The following is an 18,312-nucleotide window of genomic DNA, read 5'->3' on the forward strand; positions in this document are numbered from 1 at the left end:
TCTCAATTATAAAGAATATTTATACGTAGTGGCAAACTTGTATTATTAATGGCTTCCCAAAGGAATGCCTATAAAACCATGCTCATAATCATTACCCTAAATCCCTCAACCAATAGTAATCCTCTATAGGGTATCTAGTTCATGTCTTTCCTATTATACCTTTGGATCCTATTAATGAACTAGACCAAGATCACTTAAATTGAACCAATTCATTGGACTAACATGAACCAACATTAAACCATAGTCATAAGTGAACCTAGTAATATATTATATATACCTAAGTCACATTCATACATATATCCATTATGAACCATAGTCTATGAATTAGAACCATAGTGTCTAAACTAACATCATAGTCTATAAAATAGAATCATGGGCTATAAATCAACATAAATTTCCATATAGGACCATTAATCATACATATGCCCAATAATCATAATAAATCATGGAAAATTTCAATTATAAGAAAAACATACCGTGATCTCAAAATATCAACATAAGGATCGGCCCCCTTTTGTCCAATCCAGTCATTCTGTCAATTCAAAAGTAAACAATTATTAAATCGATAGTTTTAGGTGCGGGGTATTATAAATGATGTTGATGAGATCTCTCGACTGAAAGTTTTCTTAGGACGAGAATTTGAAATAAAGGATATCTAGGAAAGCTAAGGTACTTTCTTGGGATTGAAGTTGCCCGTTCTTCCAAAGGCATCTTTCTTTCCCAGAGGAAGTACATCTTGGATCTTCTCTCCGAGACTAGTTTGTTAGGATGTCATCATCATTGTCATACTCCTTTGGAAGCTGCTACTCGTCTGAAGGAAAAAGATGGTGAACTTGTTGATAAGGGACATAATCAGAGATTGGTAGGAAAGTTGATCTACCTCTCCCATATTGGACCAGACATTGCATTTGCAGTGAGTCTGGTCAGTCAATTTATGCATGATTCCTACTCTACTCATATGGCTGTTGTTCTTCGCATTCGCCATTACTTGAAGTCAGCTTTAGGAAAAGGGATTCTTTTGTCTCCATATGATCATCTTTGTATTGAGACCTACATGGATGCTGACTGGGGTGGTTCTCTTGATCGGAAATCTACTTTAGGTTATTGTACGTTTATAGGGGGTAACCTTGTCACGTGGCGTAGCAAGAAACAGAATGTTGTGGTAAGATCTAATGCTGAAGCAGAGTTCCACGTTATGGCACATGGAATCTGTGAGTTACTATGGCTTCCAAGCTTACTTCAAAACCTTGGTGTCCCTGTTCGTTGTCCAATGATGTTATACTGTGATAACAAAGTAACAATTAGCATTGCCCTCAATCCTGTGTAGCATGATTGTACCAAGCACGTGGAGATTGACAGACATTTCGTCAAGGAGAAGTTAGAAAGTTGATAGACTTGTATGCCTTTTGTGAAGTCAGGTGATCAGCTTGCTGATGTCTTCACTAAAGGATTGGGTTGGAAATTGTTTCATCCTAATTTGTTCAAGTTGGGCATGTGTGATATCTATGCACCAACTTGAGGGGGAGTGTTGAGTTATGTAACCCGCAAGGGTATTTTGGGGGTTTTTCCCACTATAATCGACTCATTCATTAGAGTCGGTTAGGGAGGGGGGTTGGGGGAAGCTTAATTGTAATTCTGTTCTGATTGATTTTATTATAAATAGAAGAGCTTGGTGATCACATTGATCATCGAACCATTATAGCCATTAACATTCTGTTAACACAAATATATATATTTTTCATTTAAAATAGGAAAACCTGTAAAACAGTTGTATAAATATGATGTGCTACAATTTTGTCTTTCTGATGTACTTTGTGTTACTAAAATATTATTGTGATGCTCTAAAACAAACAATTAATTGGAATGGGAACGTACTCATGGATGCAATCCTCCACCAAACTTTGAAATTTTTTGGTTCGGTTTGTATGAACCACCATGGTAGGCCTAGAGAATTGGTGCAGAAACTAAATGTATAAGCTCTATGTTTCAGTCTATCTGCATTGAACATATTACCTGCTCTTGGTTTCTAGAATTGCTAATGAATATTCTCTGGCTTTCTCCTGCAAAGATTATCTGCTTGACATTGATTTTTTTGCAGGAAGATCAGGAGGAAACTTTTTTTCATATTGCTGTCAGCTGTATTTTCCAGTCATTGAAGACCCAAATCATTAATAGATCTTATGATGAAGTTGCAATATGTTTCTTCAACACGGTAAGCTGTCTTTGCTTACCTCGTTTTAAAGCTTAAAACTTTTGCTTGCTTAAACTATCAAACTTAACGAGATTCATTGTTCTGTACTATTTCAATGGTTTTCTCTTTTCCAAAAAGTGCTTTTTCTTTTTGGTATGAGCTGCTTCTCTAAGCTCTAGAGTAATGGTTTCATCTTGATATTCCCAGGCTGACACTGAGAGGGGAGGGGGTGAATCAGTGTATTTAACATTTTTTAAACTGACCCTTACTACTCACTAGTAACTCTGTCGTTGTTGGAAAATCACTAACAATTGCTAACATTGTAACGGCACTATTACTGTCTCAATATAGCATAGTTGTCACGGCGGTTAGGCGACCCAAGGTGGTGGAGAGGGTAAAAAAATCAAGGCGACGCCAAGTTGGCGACCAAGGCGCCCAAGTCGACCAAAGTGCCTGGACGCCTAGGCTTCGGCTTGGCGGCGCCTAGGCGATGTCTGGACAACTATGCAATATAGAAACACATTCACAACTAAATCACATAGTCCTATGCACATCCATTCCGTTACCACGTGGTGGCTAGGTCCACTGGACTGTGCTCACCCATCCTACAAGCACACAATACTCCAATTCTATCTTATAAACACAATCACATAGTACATGTTAACAGATTTAGAATTAGAGTAAGGCTTGGATGAATAATGATCATCCCAAGCTATTTATTTATATCAATGAGAATAGAGAATAAAAGTACAGATAAGCAATGTGGGAATAAAGCCCACATAATAGAAACATAAAAACATAAGAAAAGGGTCGAAAATACCCCTACGGTTCTAACACTCCCCCTCAAGTTGGAGCAAAATGTCAATCATGCCCAACTTGACTAGATTAGGATGGAACAATTTTCCAAACAATCCCTTGGTGAAAATATCAGCAACCTGATCAGTAGACTTCACAACACAAATCAATCCGTCTTCCAACTTTTCCTTGATAAAATGTTTGTCCACTTCAACATGCTTGGTGCAATCATGTTGTACTGGATTGTGAGCAATGCTGATTGCATCTTTGTTGTCACAGTACAACATCATAGGAAGATGAACAGGAACACCTAGGTCTTGTAGCAAGCCTTTCAGCCAAAGTAACTCACAAATGCCCTGTGCTATAGCACGAAACTTTGCTTCAGCACTAGGCTAAGCCACCACATTCTGCTTCTTGCTACGCCAAGTGACAAGATTGCCTCCTATGAAAGAACAATACCCAGACATAGATTTCTAATCAATAGAACCAGCCCAGTCAGCATCGGTATGCCTTTTCCAGGAGCTGACTTCAAGTAGTGAAGGATCCGAAGGACAACCTCCATATGAGAAGAATAGAAGTCATGCATAAATTGACTCACAGTACTCACAACAACAGCAATGTCTGGACGTGTGTGTGAGAGATAAATCAACTTCCCCACCAGTCTTTGGTACCAGCCTTTATCAACAGGTTCACCCTCCTTTTCTTTGAGACCAACAGTAGCCTCCATAGGAGTATCTGAAGGGTGACATCCTAACAAACCAGTTTCAGACAACAAGTCTAGGACTTACTTCCTTTGAGAGAGAAAGATGCCTTTAGAAGACCTGGCAACCTCAATCCCTAGAAAGTACCGTAGCCTCCCTAGATCTTTAATCTCAAACTCCTGCCCAAGAAACTTCTTCAACCGGTTGATCTCATCACCATCCCAATCATGATTTTCCTACCCCCAGAGGTAAAGGAAAGGTCCTTCCCTTTTGGGCCGGTTGTGGGCGAGGAGGGATTTAAACCCCCGACACCGTGGTTTGTAGCCAAGTGCTCTAATCCTCTGAGCTACAGGCCCCACCCTGTCTCCAATGGATCTGTTCCCGGGAGTACCCTAAAAAAGGAACCTTTCCTCTCCTCAGTCATTTCGGGTTAAGAAGATGTGAACGTGCGGTTCTTATGGAGAGAAAGGCGCGTTCTGAGGTGTGAAGTGGGAGAGATCCAGATTTCTCCAAGGGGTTTTGAATAAGACGACCTTTTCATTTTTCATTTTTTTTATATTGAATAAGTAATAAGAATGAGAGGTGTTAAGTTTTTTATCATCCTGGCATCAAGCTATTTTTCCGCAGGACCTCCCCTAGTTGCCAGTAACCACAATGTCATCCACATAGACTATAAGAATAGTGATGGTTTTTCAAGCCCTTTTTATAAAGAGAGTGTGATCAGCATTACTCTATTTATAGCCCACAGAAATCATGACCTTGTGAAACCGACCAAACCAAGCTCTAGGTGACTGCTTCAGCCCGTAAAGTGCTCGCTTCAACTTGCACACTTTACCTTGATTACTGTCACAAGAAAACCCTGGTGGAATATCCATGTACACCTCCTCACTAAGTTCTCCATTTAGGAAGGCATTCTTCACATTCAGCTGTTGTAGATCCCATCCAAGATTGACTGCACAAGATAGCTAAACCCGAACTGTATTCAATTTTGCAACAGGAGTAAAAGTCTCCTGGTAGTCAATCCCATATGTCTGAGTAAAGCCTCTTGCAACCAGACGTGCCTTATACCGATCCACAGTGCCATCAACCTTCTATTTGACCACAAACACCCATTTACATCCCACTGGTTTTTTCCCTGAAGGAAGATCTACAAGATCCCAAGTATTATTTTTTCTTAAGGCTTTCATTTCTTCCAACATAGCTGCCTTCCACTTTCCATCTGTATAAGCTTCCTGCCAATTTTTAGGAACAAAAACAGAAGAAAGAGAAGACACAAATGCACGAAAGGACGGAGAAAGAGAACTATAAGAAACAAAACGAGAAATGGGATGCAAGGTGTAAGTCCTAGTATCTTTGTGAAGAGCATTAGGTAGTTCGGAAGGAGAAGTCTCACCAGGAGGAGGAGGACGAGGATCTGGATCCTGAGCCGGCAATTGGATAGGTATGGTTGCCATAGTGGATTGATGCTGCCCTCTTTTGGAGCATCTCTTTTGGTAGGTGATAACATTCAAGTTGTCAATTCTCTTCTGAAATTCATTGATGGTCTTCTGGACCGGAGTCAACTCCCCCTGACTAGGAACATGACCATCATTATTTTCTACAAGCTCCCCCTGTAAAGGAACCCCTGTGGAAGAAGGGGCAGCACCCAAAGGAGCCTCTAAAGTAGGCTGGATGGCAGCCATAGGCTCCAAGGTAGGAGCCTCAAGGGGAGAAGCACAAACACATCTTCACTAGAACCAGAATTCTCCCCCTGAAGATGTGGAGATGGATAATAGGAAAGGTGTTCGTAAAAAACAACATCCATATTGACCAGAGTACGACGGGAAGGGGGATGGTAACACTTATAACCTTTCTGGGTTGGAGAGTAACCCAAAAAAACACACCGCAACCCACGAGGGTCAAGTTTACCATGAGATTTCGTGTCTCTGGCATAGCACACACAACCAAACACCTTGGGAGGAACCACAAAGGTGGAATTCCCATGTAAAAGTTCAGCCGGACTGCGAGAGTCAAGAACATGAGAAGGCAACTGATTAATGAGATAGGTTGCAGTGAGGATAGCATCCCCCCAATATTGGGAGGAGACATGGCGCAAAAACATCAACGCCCTGGTCACTTCCAACAAATGTCGGTTCTTCCTTTCAGCTACACCATTTTGGGCTGGGGTATCGACACAACTAGTCTGATGAATAATCCCATTATCAACCAAATACTTTTGAAATTGGTGTTCCTTATACTCGGTGCCGTTATCACTTCTTAAAACCTTGAGATTAGCCTGGAACTGAGTTTGGACCATTCGATGGAAATGTTGAAAACAGGCAAAAACTTGACTCTTAGTGTGCATAAGATAAACCCATGTATGCCTAGAATGATAATCAATAAAAGAAACAAACCAACGATGACCAGAAAGGGAAGTTTTACGACTAGGGCCCTAAACATTAAAATGCACCAACTGAAAAAGTGAAGAACTCCTTTTATTTGAAACCGAATAAGTAGAACGTGTCTGTTTGGCTAGAACACAAGCCTCACAAAAAAAAAATTGGTCCTATTACATGATTTGACCAAAGTAGGAAATAAAGATGCTAATATTCCTAATGGAGGGTAGTTTAATCTAGAGTGCCAGTGGTAAATTTCAGAAGAGACTAAGGAGTTCTGACGTGGAGATGGTAACAGGGTTGAGTGAGACGACCATCATCAAGCAGGTACAAGCTACCATGCACTTTACCCAATTCAATCGTCTTCCCAGAGGTCAGATCCTAAAATACACAATGGGAAGGAAAAAAAGTCACTTTACAGTTAAGATCATGAGTAAGACTACTAATAGAAAGATGGTAAGTAGTAAAATTAGGAATATACAAAACTGAAGACAAAGTAAGGGAGGAAGTGTAGTTGACGATTCCTTTTCCAAATATGGAGGAAAGGGATCCATCAACTACTTTGACCTTGTCTTTCCCAGAAGTGGGAGAATACCGATGGAACAGGCTAGGGGATCCGGTCATGTGATCTGTAGCCCCAGAATCTATGATCCAAGGATGAGAAGCTACAGAAGCACAATGATCACCAAATGGAATACCTGACCGGGCAAAGTGTGAACCTGAAGGAGCACAAGAGTTGGCAGGAGCTGATGTAGTAGAAGCAGCAGTAGCGGAAGACCTTAGCAGTCGTAGGAAAGCCACTAGATTATCCTGGGATAGGCCAGTGTCAGTAGCCGGGGCTGTAGGAACAGATTCAGAGTGGTTTGCCATATTTTTGTCTTTTTCTTGGCAGCCCATTTAGTCTCAAAGTCAGCTGGCTTCCCGTGAAGTTTCCAACACTTCTCTTTGGTGTGTTAAGGTTTGCGACAATGTTCACAAGTAACAGTCCTTGTAGTAGAATCACCAAGAGAAACATGTCCGACAGGGGCAGGAGTAGCCTGGGTAGCAGACTGGAGGGCTGATCTGTTAGTAACAGGAGGGTGGAGCATAGTAGCCCGACGGTTCTGTTCAGAAGAGACCAAAGCATAGGATTGTTCAAGTGTGGGAAAAGGGGAATGATCCAATACCTGAACACGAATCTGGCCATACTCCATGTTCAAACCAGCCAAAAAATCATAGACCCTGGTTTTGTCCAGATGTTTCTTATATGCAGTGATATTAGCAGCTGTAGTGGGATGGTAATCAGAAAAATGGTCTAGTTGCTTGCTGCCAGAGACTACGCAAAGTAGCATAGTATTTGGAGACAGATAACTCCCCCTAAGTAGTATTATTGGCCTTCTTTCGGAGCTCATACACCTGTGCATCATTACCGAGCTGTCCATATGTCTCCTTGCAAGCAGACCAAATTTGATGGGCTGTATCAAGGAGAAGAAAACCATCGGCAAGGTCTGAGTGCATTGAGCCAATCAAATAGGACATAAGTACACCATTGTTGGAGATCCACCTGGTTAGAGAAGGGCCAGCTTCAGCTGGCATGACAGTACTGCCATCAATATGGCCAGTAAGCCCACGGCTGGCAATGGCAAAGTAGGCAGAGCGAGACCATATCAGGTAATTGCTCCCATCCAGTTTGATAGGATTAGGGAGAAGATCACGGATATCATTCCTACTATACCCATTGTCAGTAGAAGTTCCATTAGAAATTTCAGATTCAGCCATAAGTACAACAGAACAAATCAAATCGCAGAGAAGGCTGTGGTAACAAGAAACACAAGATATCCTCCAAATTAAAGGCTGAACATTGGAGGAGAATCCCCTTTCAATGTCACAAGATGTGTCTCCAAAAATCAGCAGCAGTAGACAACTGTAGCCCCTATATCGATTTTTTCAGGGTTTTGAAAAAAACCCTGCTAGGCTGAAATCGATATAGGGAAGAATAGGCCCAAAAACTGAATACTTGAGGCTCAAAGTTGGGACAGATATGTCATTATAAGTGGAGAACCAACCTTAAAAAAACCACCACCAACAGAGGCTCAAAACCCTAAGATCGATTTTTTCAGGGTTTTGAAAAAACCCTGATTTTGTTGAGATCGATGTAGGGAGAGAAACCTGCAAAAAAAAACACTGGATTAAGCTGAAACTTGGCTCGAGTGTGCGTCTAGAAGAGACTAAGCACCCCTCCAAATATCAGCCCCAACAGAGGACAGCAGCCCCTAGATCGATATTTGTCAGGGTTTTGAAAGAAACCTTGTTTTTGGAGAAATCGATCTAGGGGGTCTTCAAGGCAGATCTTAGATAAAAAAAATCTAACAAAGGAACCTGCTGCAGTTCTTGATCTTCAATAAGGGAGATTGATTCGTTACAGTTGAGGTGGAATCAATCAAATATGGGAAGCTTCAAATATCGCAGCCACGGTGTTGTTGATATGGAAACTTTATGTAATCATGGAAAGAGGTGAGAAAGGGCCGCAGCTGGATCTATGGATCACCTCATCAGTGCTGCCCTATTGAAGAATAGAAAACAAAAGAAGAAAAGAGAGAGGAGATCGAGATAGAGAGAGAGAGAGAGAGAAAGAGAGAGAGAGAGAGAGGAGAGAGAAAGAGCTGAAAATAGAAGGTAGAGGACCCTAATTCAAACCTGCTCTGATGCCATGTTAACAGATTTAGAATTAGATTAAGGCTTGGATGAATAATGATCATCCCAAGCTCTTTATTTATATCAATGAGAATAGAGAATAAAAGTACAGATAAGCAATGTGGGAATAAAGCGCACATAATAGAAACATAAAAACATAAGAAAAGGGTCTAAAATACCCCTACAGTTCTAACAGTACAAAACTACAAAACATGTACATGGTTCGATAATATGCCTACATCCACGGAGTAATGCCCTACCAGGGGCTTCATATTATACCCAATACTCAACACAGTTTTGATTGCTCCTATAGCCCCTATTCCTGCTTCTAACAGTGCCACGACATTGCCTAGGGCACCAACCCCCACTTTGTCAAGCTCCTACGTGCCAATAAATACAATAGATGAAAGCAAAAATCAAATCCCCATTTTTACAAGCACCTTCTAGGCGTACATCATTCAACTACCTAGAATTAACTAAAAGGATTTGTAAACAGAGATTACTCTTCTTGGGTAATCCCAATGTGCGGTGGCTCCTCAGTGCTTGAAAAACAACTCCAGCTATGTCCAATCACCAAGGTATGTAATACCAATGACCTAATTAAGCAAAAACTATGAAAGTAGGTTTGAACAGCTCCAAAACTCTCCAACACTGCTACAGTGACATTTTCTCTCGATTTCTGAGCTCATAGGAAAAAACCGGGGTCAATTTTGACCTAAAATGACCAAGATATGGCCATTTCAAGTTGTTCCCATGGATAGGTATCATATCAGGGCATTTATGTCATTCTAAAATCTTCTTGTGACAAAACAACAGTTCACATTGGAGGAGTCGCATCCAAGGCCATTAGATTGCCTTCTCAAATGGTGTGTGGCATTTAAGCCTTCAGATCAATTCAGATCGGCTGACGGAAGCTTTAAAATTGCGGGGCTTGTCGTGGTCACTGAGATGGATTCTGACATGATTCTATGGTGAACCTGTGTTAAACCACAGTAAGGACCATGGGGGTCCTACCATACATCATGGCCTATAGCCGTTGGATCAGAACTAGAATCGACGGTCCGGATCAAAGAAGAAAGAATCTTTAAAAATCAAATAAAGCATGTGATTTATTCCGTGTGTCGCGGCATACGTTTTAGTACTCGTGACCAATAACATACAGCACGATGGAATAAACAACATCACATTTCTTCTGCCAAAGTATACCTTTTTTCAATTCATTCGATCTAGATCAATGCTGTGGATCCCGATCCAACGGCTTTCCACATTCTGAAACCTCACTTGTTGCATTAGATTTTCCTGAGAAACTTCGACTTACCGAGAGTTATTTTTTTGCACTCTCATAGAGACAGATCACCGAACACATGGTGAATGTCTAATTTTGCATTCAACAACACCATTCTGTTGATGTGAGTATGATCAACTAGTTTGATGAATAATTCCATGGTCAGAACAAAAAACAAAATCGCATGTTGAGTATACTCAAAAGCTAGAACGAAAAATCTTGTAACAAACACCAAACTGAGTTTGTATTTCATTATAAAACTATTTGAAAACAAACAAGAACTCAGAACGATCTTTTAATAAATACAACCAGTCAATCAAGAGTGATCGCCCATAAAATTAAAATTAAAAAAATAATAATAAAAACAAGACCGACTTTTAACACGACGTGGACCCTAAATATCAGAATGGACTAGAGAAAACAAAGACTCCTAGAGTCTCCTATAGGGAAAGAGCCGCGGTGATGTTTTCCGTCCTCAGACACTTCGCATTCAATGCGCGAAACAGATTTACAGCTGAGGGCCATGTGTTGAAGCTTGGAGAGAGACAAGTGTCCCAACCAATAATGCCAATGAAGTGGAGAAGCACCACCGCACCACTAGAAAGTAACATAGGCAGCTGCAGGAGAAAACCATCAGCAAGATTGTATAGTCCATCTTTGTCACGCCCTCCACAAACCGTCTTCCTTGTCGAAAGATCCTGAAACACACGATAAGAGGGGTAAAACGTAGTAGAACAATTCAATGACTTAGCAAGTTGACTCACTGAGAACAAAATTTAACGGTAACCAAGGAACATAAAGTACAGAGGATAATGATGAGGAAGTAAGGGCCATAACAATGTATGTCAACACTACACCCCCCCCTACGTGCAGGCTCACAAACACGCATGGATAATGACAAGGAGGAAGTAAGGGCCACAACAAACACGCACTTGCAGGCTCACAAACACGCACGGATCTGCATGGACACCATAACATGGCACCGAGGGTACAAGGCGTAGGGGCAAAACATCACACAACACAAACCCCTCAAACATACCAGGGATCGAACACCCGACCTCTTGGCTCTGATGTTATGTGACATTATCAAAAAAGACAACCAACACCTACACAGACCAAGAGAAGAATAAGAAAGAAGAAGAAGAGGGGAGAGAAGAGAATAGAAGAGGGCAACACAGCAGGAGATTGAAAATCCCTAATGACAACCGTTAACTCAAAAGTAATTATCAAATACCTCCCTAACTTACAAGATAATTATCTATGAGTCCCTCGTATAGTGAAACATTCCCAAACTAACCCCTCTGGGTAATACTTCACCACAAAAAATTTAGAAAATTTAAGAGTATACTGATGATCAGATCCTTGTTCTGCCATTTTTATCAGCTAAACAGTGCCATCTTTAAATTAGAGCTTGTCCTAGCATTTTATTTTATTTTTTAATTAGGTGATTTAGAAACTTATTAGAGGATGAGGATCTGATGAGTTAAAGGTATCCCTACGGTCCTATACATGATCTTTCTACTAGGCAAGCCCCCAACAATTTATCATAAAGACTCAAAAGGTAACAAGAAAGCTGGAATGAGGTGCCACCAAGCCTTCAGTGCATAACCCAACAATTCAATTAAAGAGCCTAAAAGTTATGACAATGCCTATTGAGCCCATAAGAAATACTCATGGTCCTCATGGAAGATATGGTTTAAGAGAAAGAAATGAGGAGGGGACTTCAGTTTTAGATTTTGCTGTGGCTTATGATTTATCCATAGTAAACAAATACTTTTGAAAGAGTGAGGATCATTTAGTAACCTTCAAAAGTGTGCAAAATAATAGCCGAATAGATTTTTTTCGAACTAGATTGGCCAATAGGTTATTATGTAAAGATTGTAAGGATATACCAGGGGAGAGCCCAAGCATGCAACATAGATTATTGGTCATAGATATGTGACTTAAAAACTCCAAATCGTAAGAAAGGTGAGATTATTTGCCCTAGGATAAGATGGTGGAACTTATAAGGAGAAAACTTGAAAACATGTATTGATAAATTGGTCGAACAAGGAAGATGGGACTTTGATGGAAATACTAATATGATGTGGTACGAGATGACTACTTGTATTAAGAAAGTTGGTAAAGAACTCCTAGGTGAATCTAAAGAAAGACAACTTTCACCTAGGGAAACTTGGTGGTCGGATGATGAGGTTCAAGAAGCCATTAAGGCTAAGAAATCTAATTTTAAGACATGACAAAGGACTAAGGATGAAGAGGATTTAAAAAGGTATAAATTTGCCAGAAATGAAGCTAAAAAGATTGTGGGAAAGGCAAGGTCTAAGAAGTATGAGGATCTTCATAATAATTTGAGCACAAAGAAAGGAGAAGATGATATTTTATAAAACTTAAATGAGGGAGAGGAAGAGTAGAGATTTCAACCATGTTAGATGCAATAGAAGTGAAGATGATGAAGTATTAATAATTTGTCAGGAGATTAAAGAGAGATGGAAAAAATATTTCTATAACTTACTAAATAAAGAAAATACGAGTAATAGTGTTCTAAAAAGTTGCATTAGCCATCAAGAAACTCTTAATCATAGATATATACGAAAAATTATGGTGCTTGAGGTAAAAGAAGCTTAAAAGAGGATGAAAATAGGTAAGACAACAGTCTAGATGGGGTTCCAATACAGGTGTGGAAGAGCTTAAGAATTTGTGGATTATCTTAGCCAACTAAGTTGTTAAATAAGATTTTGCGCACAAGAAAAATGCTAGATGAATGGAGGAGAAGCATTGTGGTCCCAATTTATAAAATAAAGGTGATATTCAAAGATGTAATAACTGTAGAAGCATAAATCTTACGAGTCATACTATGATTGCTTGAGACGAAAAACTACTACTACGGAGAACCAATTTGGTTTTATGCCAGGAAGATCTACAACAGAAGCTATTTACTTTAGGAGACTCATGGAAAGATTTAGATATTGTAAGAAGGATCTTCATATGGTCTGTATTGACGTAGAGAAAGCTTATGACAGAGTCCCTAGAGAGTTAATCTGGCAAGTACTATAGAATAGTGTTTCAAATAAATGTGGACATAGTTAATGATATGTATAATGGTGTGGTGACTGGTGTAAGAATTGTGGGGTGTCAAGGTAATGAATTCTCAATTACAATTGGGTTACATCAAGGATCAGCTTTAAGCCTATATTTGTTTGCATTAATCATAGATGAAGTGACTAGAGACATTTAAGATCAGATCCCTTGGTGTATGCTTTTTGTTGATGATATTGTTTTGGTGGAGGAAACAAAAGCAATGATAAATGCTAAGTTGGAATTATGGAGATCAATATTGGAATCAAAAGTTTATGATAAGTAGAATAAGAACAGAGTATATGATGTGTAGCTTTAGTAACAATAGGACTGATAATGAGGTGGTGAAAATTGATGATAGGGAGACACCACAAAGTGATTATTTTAGGTATCTGAGCTCAATTATAAATAAAAGGAGAAATAAATGATGTTGCACAAAGAATTAAAAGAGAATGGATGAAATGGAGAGGTGAGCATCCAGAGTGTTGTGTGATCGATATAGTTGTCATGGCGTCGCCATGGCGTCCTGGCGCTGGAGAGGGTTGCATGACGACCTACGCCATGGCGTCCCTCTTTGATTTCTTCTTCCTGTCTCTCTTTCCCTCTTCGATTTCTTCTTCTTGTCTTCGATTTCTTCTTCCCTCTTCGATTTCTTCTTTCCCTCTTCAATTTCTTTCGATTTCTTCTTTCCCTCTTCGATTTCTTCTTCGATTTCTTCTTCCTGTCTTCTTTCCCTCTTCGATTTCTTTCGATTTCTTCTTCGATTTCTGAATTTTCTTCTTAAAACTTGAGAAACAATAGAGAAAAAATAAAACATGGCTTGAGTATACATCTATTAACACATTAAAAATAGAGAAAATAAAAAATAAAACATGGTCGACATGCTCGCCATGGCGGGCGACATGTTGATATATCGACGTGACACCCCTCCACCGACTTGGATCTCCATGACGCCGTGACAACTATGGTGATCGATGGATTCCTTTAAAACTAAAAGGAAAATTTTAGAGGATATATTACCGGCAATGATGTATGGAGCTGAATGTTGGGCAGTTAAGAAACAACATATAGATTAACTTAGTGTATCTGAGATGAGAATGTTGAGAATTGAGATGGATGAGTGGTAAAACTAGAAAGGATAAAATAAGGAATAGACAAATTAGTGCTAATTTAGGAATACCTCCGATACATGATAAGGTGTGAGAAAGTCGTTTGAGGTGGTATGGACATGTGCGCCGGAGGCCTTTAGATGCTCCATGCCTTCATTGTAGAGGTGTTATTTGATATAGATTGAAGGAGCTAGAAGAGCTAGGGGTGGTCCTAAAACGACTCTAGGAGAAGTGATGAGGAAAGACATGTATAGCCTAGGCCTTGTAACAAGTATGGCTTTGAATAGAGCTGATTGGAGGGAATAGATCCATGTAGCTGACCCCATTTAGTTGTGATAAGGCTGAGTTGAGTTGTATAGAACCTTGAGCTAAACCTAGGAAATGTCATCAATAATGAATGTAAAGCGTCATCACAATAATTGATGATTGTTTCTCAAGTAGCAAAGTTTTGAACTTTTGGTCGTATAAATCTTTCTTCTGCTCAACAGTCTATACACTTAAGAATTATCCTGCAGACAACTAAGGAACAAGATCAGTAAGGGCAGGGAGAAAAGGAGAGGACATGGAGGAAGAAATAGTTTGGAGGATTGGGCTCGAAACCACATGAAACACCCAGAGAAATCTCAATGACTATACAATAGCTTGGGGGATCGTCTTCAATAACAGAAAAAGGAAGGATGACAATACAAAACTCCCCCCCCCCCAAAAAAAAAAGAAAAGAAAAGAAAAGAAAATAAGAGAGAGAGATCCTATGGCTGAACCCTCTTTCAAACCGAGCATTGCCTGCAGATCTTAGAGACGTGCCGACACCAAGAGAACAATATTCAACTCCCAACTCCTGTGACAGTACCATAGACCAAGACAAAAGTAAGCAAAAATCAGGCAGGACATTTAAACTTGGGATTCCCATGTGCTGTCTCAACCCCTAATATTACTACTAGTCAAAGAGTTGGAGCTGTCCTTATCTGAAACAATGTGAATTGCAGTTCTCCTTATCCAAAACAATGGGCTTCAGTTGAACACCTCTTCCTTGTTTGATAAATAAGTTGAAGGTGACTTTCTCCCACCTTGCGCTGAGATCTCCTTTTGTTTGAAAACATTCTGGGTGTTTTCATTGCCACCAGGGAAAAACAGCCCCCACTATTACTCCCCTTCAAGGGCGTGAAGAACCGCCTCATCCATCTCACTGCTGGATGCAGGATTCCTCCCTCCATGTTGCCTGGGGAACCAATATGAATTGGTTGTGATCTTAGCAGTTTTGTTAGTTGTATTGCAACTTCCTGTGTACATAGTTTATGATTCTTTAATAGTTCTTCACTACGTTTAGTGCTTAGAAATTAATCCTGTTATGCTTGTTATGTTTTTGCAGAGAGAGAAGAAAAATCTACAAGATTTAAATGGCGTTTTTGTATTCAATGTTGCAGAACGGGAATATCTAGACAGGCCAACAGTGACGCTTATAAAAGAGTTCAGTCACATTGAAGGTGAATTTTTGAGCGGGCCCTTTTGGACTTTTATTTCTTTGCCCTTGGCTTTTAGAGTATCCAGAAAAATTTATTGTGATACGTGAATCATGATTACTTCATAGACGTAAACGTAAGGATGCGGCTCTTATGCTCTGGGCGTAATCGAGTGGAAAACTGTTTGTTTCTTTTAATTGATTAGGCCATTGCCATGTTCTAATTTTGGAACTGGAGTTGGGTTGTACCATTTTCTGACCATTTGTTTCCCTGATAAATTGGAGTTGGGTTATACCATTTTCTGATCATTTGTGGAAGAACTCTCTTCTTTTTCTCTTTTGCCTTGTTCCCGAAAAACAATGACATTTTTGTGGTGCAATAAAGATAACATATTAACATGAGAACTGAGTAGAAAGTTACTAGAAGGATTGTTGATGGAAAATAGATTAGAATAACCTACCTTGGACAGGAACTGAAATCAAAGTTGACTCAGAGGATATTTCTCTGCTGAAGCCATTGAAGATCCTCTCTGATGTTTAGGTGTATTTGCAGGTTTGCTATCATGTCTTGTAATGGTGAGTTAAGTGCAAACCCTGGAAATTTCATAAACTATAGATCACCCCTGTGTTGAGGGCATTTGCCAGAACTTGAATAGATTGTCACTGGCACAATTAGATTTCTCTTTTAGGACTTCCTCATAACAGTGGATTGATGGTATTCCTTGTCTATCCCCACTGAAGGAGTCAAACATAACAAAGAAAAAAAGAATAAGTCAAGGATTTCATGAGGATCTGGTGTAGAAGTTACCATTTTCAGAACACTATTCTTTTTGTTAAGGTTCCAGCAAATTTATTTTGAACTTGAGCAAGCCTGGAAATGATGGGAGGTTCCTTTCTGAAGAAGGGGGCTTTTTGCCTGACAGGGTGGCATGTGGGTGGGTGTGTGTAGAGATGATTGAACTTTACGTCTTTACCCCTTTGGGTGGGTGGGTGTGTGTAGAGATGATTGAACTTTACCCCTATTTGAAAGAACTTTTTACCTTGGTTTGGTGGCAGATGTTTAGGTGTTACAGAATTGTAGACCTTTCAAAGTGAAATGGTTATTTGATTATTAAATATTTTGCTTGTGGCAGATACATTTATGAGCAAAATTGGTAGTCAGTATGGAATTATTTCTGAGTCTCGGGACAATTCCGTTTACAATGCCCTCTGGGTAGCTCAAGCTTTGTTACGTAAAGGGTACTAACAAACAGTATCACTTTTTCGCCCTTCTATTTTCTGTATATTCTTCTAAGAACCTGTACATGTACTTGGGTATTAATTTTACATGAGTTTACTGATTCCAGGTCGGCAAAAACTGTGGATAAGCGAATTCTTTTGTTTACAAATGAAGATGATCCTTTTGGAAGTATCAAAGGGGCGACGAGAACAGATATGATAAGGACAACAATACAACGCGCGAAAGTACTGTATTTATGCATTTATACTTTTAAGTCTCACAAATTTCATGGCTTGAAAAGTAAATGGATTTTCTTTTTTATTGGAGCTAATTGCTACTGGCTTCTGTAGGATGCACAAGATCTTGGCATATCAATTGAACTGCTTCCCTTGAGTCGGTCAGATGATGAGTTCAATGTTTCCCTCTTTTATGCTGTATGACCATGCGCTCTTATGTCTATCAGTCTATGTACTCTAGACCTCTTTGTATCAATTGACACCTTAGCTATTGTATTTCAGGATTTGATTGGATTGGAAGGTGACTATCTTAAGCAGTTCATTCCATCAGCAGGAGAAAAGTATGCTCTCTCTTTAATTCAAGGTCCTAGAAGTATAAGGTTATTTTATATAAGATCATTGATAAACCCTCCTGAGTTTCTCCAGAGCTTACCTTCAAGCCAAAAAATAGAAGAAATTGCTCCAGACAGTTCTTTTGTCACTCCAATGAATAAAAGGAATGTTTAGCTTTTCTTCTTTTTGTTTGCATGATATGTACAAATTTTCAAACAAACCACTGGTTCCTCTTTGTGATCTATAGTTAGTAATTTGTCAAGAACTATGACACTTCCAAACTCTCCCAACACATCCTCCATCATAGGCAAATATTCCAGTAAGTATTTAAGGCAAATCAAATGACCTACAAGATACAGCAAACATGTTCACATGTTAGAATAACTGCTCATGTCGGTGACAAAATATAAATGATTTATTTTTAATAAGCTGATAGATGTAATTATCATATTCATGGTCTAAAGTTTGAAAATGATATTTGATGAACAACCAGTTAAACTAAAGAATTCTGAATTAGTGAATATTCAAGATTGTAAATCTGTAGTGCATCATTAGAACTTGCAAACATGCCCTGCATAGTCATTATTAGAGGTCTGGTTAGCTGAACCTTTAATTTCCTTTTTGAAAAGTTATGTTATGCTAGTTTACTATTTTATCTTTATTGTATTTGTATTTTGATGGTACTGGTTTTCAATGTCAGGTTGGAAGATATGAAGGATCAATTGAGAAAAAGAATGTTCAAGAAGCGCAAAGTTAGAAGAATTACATTCTCAATTGTTAATGGCATATCTATTGAGCTGAACACATATGCTTTAATTCGTCCAACCCTTCCAGGTGCGAATATCCACATCTGATATGTTA

At 39.4% G+C, this 18,312-nt stretch overlaps 1 protein-coding gene across 2 annotated transcripts in view; it reads left to right on the plus strand.

The window, feature by feature from the left end:
- LOC122656722 (ATP-dependent DNA helicase 2 subunit KU70) overlaps positions 1-18,312 on the plus strand; it is a 112,912-nt gene that overhangs the window by 32,248 nt on the left and 62,352 nt on the right. For both annotated transcript variants that reach the window (XM_043851341.1, XM_043851342.1), the window contains exons 3-9: positions 2,099-2,212; positions 15,574-15,688; positions 16,797-16,902; positions 17,010-17,127; positions 17,233-17,316; positions 17,401-17,459; positions 18,152-18,285. In XM_043851341.1, the coding sequence (XP_043707276.1) occupies positions 2,099-2,212; positions 15,574-15,688; positions 16,797-16,902; positions 17,010-17,127; positions 17,233-17,316; positions 17,401-17,459; positions 18,152-18,285 (730 nt within the window). The remainder of the gene's footprint in view (positions 1-2,098; positions 2,213-15,573; positions 15,689-16,796; positions 16,903-17,009; positions 17,128-17,232; positions 17,317-17,400; positions 17,460-18,151; positions 18,286-18,312) is intronic.

Source organism: Telopea speciosissima, chromosome 3 (genome assembly GCF_018873765.1).
Source record: "Telopea speciosissima isolate NSW1024214 ecotype Mountain lineage chromosome 3, Tspe_v1, whole genome shotgun sequence".
Taxonomy (NCBI): domain Eukaryota; kingdom Viridiplantae; phylum Streptophyta; class Magnoliopsida; order Proteales; family Proteaceae; genus Telopea; species Telopea speciosissima.